The sequence below is a fragment of the Pleurodeles waltl genome, chromosome 6 (assembly GCF_031143425.1).
Source record: "Pleurodeles waltl isolate 20211129_DDA chromosome 6, aPleWal1.hap1.20221129, whole genome shotgun sequence".
Classification (NCBI taxonomy): domain Eukaryota; kingdom Metazoa; phylum Chordata; class Amphibia; order Caudata; family Salamandridae; genus Pleurodeles; species Pleurodeles waltl.
This window is the reverse complement of record NC_090445.1, coordinates 168,585,439-168,593,816: the sequence shown is the minus strand read 5'-3', so window position 1 is coordinate 168,593,816 and position 8,378 is coordinate 168,585,439. Positions and strand designations below refer to the sequence as shown.

At 38.8% G+C, this 8,378-nt stretch overlaps 1 protein-coding gene across 2 annotated transcripts in view; it reads right to left on the bottom strand.

The window, feature by feature from the left end:
- Nucleotides 1–372: 372 nt before the first annotated feature.
- PSME3 (proteasome activator subunit 3) overlaps nt 373–8,378 on the bottom strand; it is a 201,045-nt gene continuing 193,039 nt past the window's right edge. For both annotated transcript variants that reach the window (XM_069237733.1, XM_069237734.1), the window contains one exon: nt 373–2,371. In XM_069237733.1, coding sequence (XP_069093834.1) covers nt 2,291–2,371 — 81 coding nt within the window. In that variant the 3' untranslated portion in view covers nt 373–2,290. The remainder of the gene's footprint in view (nt 2,372–8,378) is intronic.

Genomic DNA, 8,378 nt, shown 5'->3' with positions numbered 1-8,378 from the left:
TTTTAGCATGTATTCAGCTTTTGATTGCATTAGTATTTCCTTGTTTTCCTCTTTTTTGTCTAATTGTATTGGATTTTATTATCTATACAACAAATTATTCAATTCAACGATACTTGCTAAATATGCAGGACAGTAAAAGTTCTAAAGAAATGGCGCACATTGGGAAAGGTGATTGACTTAGTGAATAGGTAAAGAGCAGCATGCTTCAACGGGCGAGGTTGGCAGGGGTTTCCAAAAGCCTCTTTTTAGGAAACGGAAAAAAAAACTCGTACAAAATGAGGACAGCCCATGAGCAGAAAGCATTATTTCTAACAAGCATCACATTTATAAAATTGATTGCAGTCTCACTGGAAATTCAAAAACGCAAACAAATGTATTTACTGAACACTTTTAATATTGACAGTTTAAAATTTTACACACGTTCCTTTATCAGAACCATCCAACAACAATGAATATCAAAATAAAAAACAATTTAAGGCTGGACACCACCAATCAATACTTTGGAAAATGGACAAAAATTCATAGATTCGGTCCTGATCAGTTATGGAAAGAGCCCCTGTTCTATTCAAATTGTAACTATTGTCATCTTGCAGAAATCCAGATGCAAATGGAACCATCACACTTCACACAATGGGAAGCCGAGAGAGATTGGTCATCACACATGGGCCAGGAAAAAGTCAGCCACTGAACATTTTATCCAGGTGGAGGTTTGCATCTTACGTAGCAATTCGTTCACATTGCTCTGGAACATAACACCCACTGACTTATCAATAAAGACAACTTAAAAGAAGTATAAAGATATTACAGACATTATCATTTTAGTGATTGAATACCATGTTCAACGGTTTCTTCCTTTCAGGTTGCTTAGGACTGATGGAGCATGAGTCAATCACCCAAGAGACAGGATGTAGATCACATTTAAAAAAACAGAAGGGAAGATACGGTACAGCCATTTATTCATCTAAGGCATTGCAGCTGGTAGAAACCTACATGCATGCAGTCAAATATTCAACATTGTAGGAAGAGGCTTCCCAGCATCAGAAAACTGGGATTGCAATGCCGAGTTCGTGGTGCAAAGATTGTTTTTGTGGGAGGTGAGAATGAAAACTTGTCTGGAACACCAATCCTTATGGCCTAAGAGGTAATTTGTATCTAGCAAGGAGGGAAACGACACCAAAGCATAACAGAATGCCAATGAAATATACAATTAAAGCCTGTCACAGTGTTGGCATAGATAAAATTCTTAAATCTAACATATCAACTCATCCCAACACAAATTTATACCATACAGAGGGAAAGCACAAAAGTCTAATTAAACAGCTGTAAAATGTGAGCAGCTCAGCAACTCACCGGTATCCATTTCTGTGCAATGGACCATGGAAAGCAAAAATAAACGACTTGGACAGCAGCAGAAAGACTGGACGCCCCCACCCTGTGATATGTACCGCTTTCTCTAGACCTCTTTGTATACAACCTGTCTGGCTATGTTGCCAGTGATGCCAAGGACTCACACTCAAACAAATATTACATTCATGATACCTGAAATCTATGCGCCCAACACATCCTTATTCAGATCAATGTGACCACAAGTATTCCCAAAGGATCTTATTGAATTTGTAAGTTAAATTATGTCTCAGTCAGTACCAAACTGCTTAGCAGGGGGTATGCCAACTCAATTTGTTTCACACCTTTGAATCAGCCCAAAGCATAAGCAATGTTTAGAAAGTCAAAAAAAGAGTTCCACAACATCTTGCAATGGGAACGGATCTAGTCACGAACACTACAAAGCAGCCACAGAGCAATCAAGACTCAGGTCTTACAAAGGACCTACCATCCTTTAGAGCCCAACACCAGGGTCAATATCCAGTTTGCGATTTTTATCAGTAAACATCCAAACATATGGCGAGCGAGCTTTACTTTCATTTGAATTAAGATAAAGTTGTCTGAAATAAGCCTCCATTTATTACCAGTTTGGAAAAATAAGTGAAAAAACTGCCAACTCCACCCAAACACTAACGCCAGCGTTCAAAATTTTTACATTTAAGTGCCTCGGCTTTTAAAATAAAACCATGTTATTTAGGCTGGGGGTGGGGGGAGGGAAGGATAAAATTCCTGAGAACCAAATAAAATTAAAGCACAACACTAACTAAATGGAAGCTTTGTTTAAATTGTAACTTAAAAACAGTGTGCTTAATATTTCCAGCCAGTTTTGCTTGATAGTCAATGTCGTGCAAGGAACCAAGGCAATGATGGTCTTCAGTCGAACACAGTCCTTTAATGTTGAAGCCTTTCAATAGAGGGCATCTGCATTGCTGCTCCGGGGTCTCTTGATCTTTTCTATGTTCTTAAGGATCATGTCATGTAACGTCACCTGGGATAAAGGAGATTAATACATGAAAGAATAGTTTTAAAAAAAATATCCCCGCAATTCACACAAGATCTGGTTACTTAAAAACTATAGATCAGTGAACAGATATCTAATTTCTAAACATTTATTCTGAAAATTAACCATTTGAAAAAAAGTCCGAAATCTGATACTAAACAACAGAAAGCATTATTTCAGTCTGCCATCTAGGAAGAACCACTGCCGATATCACACTAGATCAAACACAGACGTGTCAAAGATGCAAACCTGTAAACCACAATGTAGCTTCTTCCCCGTCCAAATAGTCTGTTGCAGATGTTCACCATCCAACTGACAGAAGCCTGCTGAACACTTCCAAGGAGGGTGTTTCATTGTACTATTTTATTCAGTTTAGGCATCAGATTTAGACTCCTAAAGTAAGACTGCATAGTTTCACTTTAGGTTAAGCCATTGTCTTTCATTACCAAGCCTCTTCTAAAGAAAGTGTATTACTTCCCACTAAATCAAATGTACCTCGATCAGTATTAGGGGCACAGCCATTGAGAGCGAAGCTAACATCTAGTCAAGCTAAATGAGGGAAATTGCATTACAGTCCAACCCCCTGCCAAAGCACAATCTGAGGAGCCCGGAATCCACAAACTCACTTAATATGCAAAGTGAAAGTATGGAAGTTTTACTCAACATCTGTTGCTTGTTGACAAAACCAGTGGGACCCGTGGTGGACTCTTGTAGGTGCGTTTCCCTTGTACAGCTGTCGGACATATATCATGAAGTGCTTATTAGAGTGCTGCATAACAAGTTTTTGAAAAGTGCATATTCACCCCTTGAAGCATCTTGGCTCCGGATAAGCAAACATTCTTACCTCTTAACAGTAGTTAGAAGGGTAGCTCAATAAATCCATATAAATAAATCCATCCTCTGCCCCTGGAAATCTTTTAAAGCCGGAGAGAAAAAACTCCAACAAAGCAAACTAATTAAATACCCAAGAGGGGTGAACGTTTGTATAACAATATTGCACTTTTAACCCCGTAGCTGCTTAAGCTTTTACAGCCCGGAGCCTTTTTTAAAAGTCAGAGCCTACCAGTCAGAGCAGCTAGGTGGCTGCTAAAGACTGCGAGGACATTCTGAAAGCGGACCTAAGAATGCATTCTGCCCATTGTTTACCACTGGCTTTGTAACTCATGTTTGCATGCTTTCTATTTGCAGGCTTTGTTTCAGGCTGTCCAGCATGTCTGTCACTCCTGTGGAGCATAACCGGAAGCAAGCACTCGTGGAAGACTACAGTAAATGGGCTAACAGGCCTTTACATTTTGTTCTTATCTTGTCACATTTGCTGTGCATTCAAAGACAGGTAAAAGGTTAGGCTCGGTCTTCTGAGGGAGCTTGGTGTTTAATTTTCTTTTTCTGACTTCAGAGTGATAGGATTTATCTGCCAATCTGGGGGTGTAAAAGGAAAGGCTTTTTTCCTAACAACATTAAAATGTCTGTACATTAACTATGCAAATATTTCAGAATATATCAATTAGGAAAGTACTAAGGAATTCTGAAGTGTGCGGGAAACATTTTAATACAATCCAAATAAAATATTCTAGGTGATGCAGTTTGCACATTGTGCTCTGTATAGTTTTATCAATAAATCTGTACGTCTGTGCAAATATAATGGTCGTTTCAATTGAAAATGTGTTGTCTTTAATGGCAATGCATTACCACACCATATTGCGACTAACTCCCACCACTAACTTTTACCATTGCTCAATAGCTGGTATGCAACATGGCTAAAACACATTGACAGAGGCAATAGCTCATACAGACGAGAGGTATTGGCTTTGCCAATGCTTTTTATTTTATTTTTTAATGTTTGGGATAATTTGAATTTGACCCGAGGGAGGTCTGAATGTCAAATCTGTTACCCTATATTTGGTATGCTCAGAGTACCCAGCGTGCATTGACACAGAGCTTGCGGACTTGTGGCGGGATTCAGAAGTTAAAAGAAAACACAATGAAATCATTATACAGTCGCCGGTGCATATACGAAGGGCGCCAGCAGATAGCACCTGAAAACAGAGGATTCTAGCTCTTGTACGTCCCATAACTATATGGGAAGAGGTGCCAGTGCTCTCCAACAGTCCTGACGAGGCCTTGAGTTGCTAGGCCGAAACGCGTCGACATATCCCCAATGGGTCCAAGGAGTCTGAGCAAATAATCAATTTATTGTTAAATAACTTATATAGCACTACTTGCTATCTTGTATAAAGAAAATTAAGGTAGCATACAGCTGGGTGCAGGATCCTTGGCTACCATATAATTGTTGATCACTTTGTTTACTGTATTTTGTGTTGTGACTATTCTATGAATCGTTGGAGTAGGGCACATGTATATATAAAAAAAACTTTTTTTATATCATATGTACTATGTGGTTCACTTGTCTGTTATTTTTGTAAATATGTATAGATAAGTGTATATAGTTCCACTGTAGTGTCAGTTGTTTATAGATAGGAAGTCTTCCTCTGATCCTGAGATGAGTGTGTACATTGACAAATATAATAAATAATGGAAAATAGTTGTATTCCTTCGAACCAAGAGTTATTATTGGTTGTGTGTAATCATTATTTAATTTGTCCCTCTCCTGCTAAATCTTTTTTGCAAGCATTGTTTCATTAGTATCCTAAGCAGGCGAGGGTGATAGGATACTCCCCTTGTTTTTTGGTTAGAGTACCAGAGCTAGCAGAGTCCCTTACAAAGAACAAAGAAATTAGTCAAATATAGCAAAAAGTTTTTTTTGTTCTTTTTTATGGCAAAACAGTGCTGTGGAAGAAATCATTTCATCAACCAAAGATTTGCTGTGCTATGATACGCATCTTCCCAGCTTCCCGTAACTTCACCTGTCCACGTAACAAGCAGAACCAACTGACCTGCAGCATGGTTTTTCACTGTATACCAAAAATGCTTCAATTCCTACGGTAAATTCTGATGAATGAAAAATGGGTTTGAAGAAAACCTATGCACTTTTGCAAGGTGCCCAAGATACGGAGTTTAGGAACAGTGGGTATCAATTTTGGGCTTACCCACACTATCTTGTCATTTAGAGACCATTTTGCAGACCGGATTATATCTGTAAACCGAAAGGGAAGAGATTTTCAATTGATAATGGATGTTCAACACTTCTTCCTATAAAAGTGGTACCCCACTAGCGATGGGTCTAAATATTGTAACAGACCAGGCTCCAGAACACAACGAGGAGACATCAGAAGTTTGACTTGCAAATGTGCCCATTTTGGCTATGTGGGTATAGCAGCAGTATTGGGTCAGAGCAGAGCCATCACACAGGGAGACCTAGTAAACTCAAACATTTAAGAAAAGTAGACACCCCCGATGAGTCTTAAGCAATCTAACTTGCATGGATTCAAATACAAACCTGCCAATATCCACAACCTTTCTACCACCCAGGGTTCCCATACTTTTCCCAATAGAAATGGTTCTCACTGCATATGTAGTGCAGTGCATGGGAACATCTGGTCTATCACACTGAAATAATTAGCATTAACCTAAGGAAAACAGAATGTAAACTTAAAATGGGTTTAAAAAAAAAAAAGCCATACTGCTCAGAAGCAATTCATATCCTATTTTTAAAAATGATTAAAAAGGGGGACAAACCTTTTGGCATACACGCAGCACAAAGGGAGGAGGAGGAGAAGAAAAAAAAAAAAAAAAAACTTTGCTGTCACATTAAGGTTACCCACCCCTGGATCAACAGCAGCATGCAGCATAGTGAGACAGACCGTTGCTTCCTTTTGACAGCGATACAAGCCACAAGGTCTCGAGAAGAAACAACTGTTCCTACTTTCCTGACTTCACATGGGAGGAGGGCAAGTTGTTCATGAACTTATTCATGCTGCCACTGCCAGAGAACTAGTGTTACAGGTAGGTAGGTAGCATTGTTTTCTTTCAAGAAACCGTCATTGATATTCATGAACACTAAACATAATAGCAAGATGATCCCTTCTTACAAGTGGTGAGAAAGTTCGAGCTGCTAAAGTACACCCCTGCTGCAATAAGGTATCTAAAGTACATACTCACCTTCAAAACGTTGACACTTCTGGTCCAATTCTATAGCCACGAACAAGATAAGCAAATATGCAATCAGGTTTTAGAATGTCACTGTCTTGTCATTAAGCTCAATCATAGAAGAACAAAATGGCTATTTTTTTTTGTAGGTTCACAAATTGCTCGTGATCGTCAACTATGACAACCACATCACAACTGAAAAGCCTAAAAAGAAAAGTGAGCTATAATCCTAGTTCTCCAGAGGAGTCTTCATTATAATCATAACTGATTTATCCAGCCTATGAACGATATGTCGGCACTTGTAAGAAAAATAAATAAAATGTTGAAAAAAAAAAAAAAAAAAGGTATATAATTTATATATACTCATTTTGAGGAAAATAATTCTAGGGAAAAAAAAAAACTTTGAAACAGCCTAGGAAGGCTATATTCACCAATGTCTGCTTATTTACGTTAAAAATTTACTTTAAAAACAGTCACTAAAAGTAACCTAGTGATCTGAAAGCTTTCACAAACGTTTTATTGAAGGAAAATTGAGAAAACAGGAGCAATGTAGTCTAAAAGCTGAAGCCTGAAAGGCTGGGAAAACTGAGCTGTTCCGTCAACTACGCCCAGTATTCCATTATGCACTGTACGTGGATGCTGAGCCAGTTTTTTCACAAAGATGAAGATTCATGAAAAACTGGGCATAAGTTCTCATTGTATTTCCTCCAAGCAGGGTAGGTTGCTTAAGACTGTAATGAAGATTCCACGGAGGAGAACGAGGTTTTCAGGTAGGCAATTGTTCCTTTTACCCGAACGATCTTAATTATTAGTCATAACAAATAAGAAACCCATTCCTTCTAAAGGCAGAAAAACACATGCAAAGAAAAAAAAAAATACTACAGAACATAATTGCAATGATTCTGCAGGCTTGTTCCACTGGGGCATTAGCTCTAGAATCCAAGACAATAATATTTTGTGAAAGCGTGTTCAAACATCTACATGACAGATGTAAAATAATCTGTCATTGAGCTACTCCTCAGCACTGCCACAGTAGCAACACTGGTGCCAAGGGAATACACTCTAGGTCTACCCAACACAGATTTGTTAGCATTACTGAAACAAACAATGCAGGAAAAAACATCTAGAGACAGAATTTTAAGACTTTTTATCCTTTAAATACAAAGCCCTTTCAACTGAAGAAGGATTCTCAGACAATTGAAAGAGTAATTGATTAAAATAGAAATTAGACACCACCTTCGGAAGGAAATTGAGGTGTCCTTGTCATTACCTTGTCCTTGATTTCTGTAGATGGTTCCTTATAGTACCTATGGCAGATGTAATTTTCACTAGAAAAACTGTCTTCCTGGAAGCACTTACAAAAGAGGCCTTCTGAATGAGTCAATGTTTTTGATAAAACTATAATCATTTCAAAGGGAGAAGGGTTCCTTGAACGGATATTAAAGTTCTCTAAAGCATTCTAAAAGGTCATTAACAACAGAAATCCGGGAGGAGGAGGTTGTCTTCTTTTAGACACACTGCTACGTGTATCTTTATGAATGAAAACTGCAGCAAGATGCTGCTAATTCGAGAAGGCATGGAAGCACTGCTCCCCCCCCATGCTCCACTATATAGTAACCATTTACAAAGAAGGCAAATAAGCTCAGCTCATTGAAACAAATTTGAAAGAACTGCTTGACCCACCATTGTGTCCTCATTACCTACAGCATATAGACAGTCATGCCTGGTAAAGGTATGCCTGTTGGATCATGTGGCAGCTCTGCATAGGTCAGGCAAGACACGCCTGCAAATTAAGCTGCTGAGGTTGACACTTCTGGTTGAGTGGGGGCACATCCTTGATGTAAGCAGCCTTCCCCGCTCTCATGATAGTCATAGGAGCCAATACCCATCTCACTACAGTCCCTCTTGACACCAATTGACCTTTTCTTGCGGGTGCAAATGCAACCAG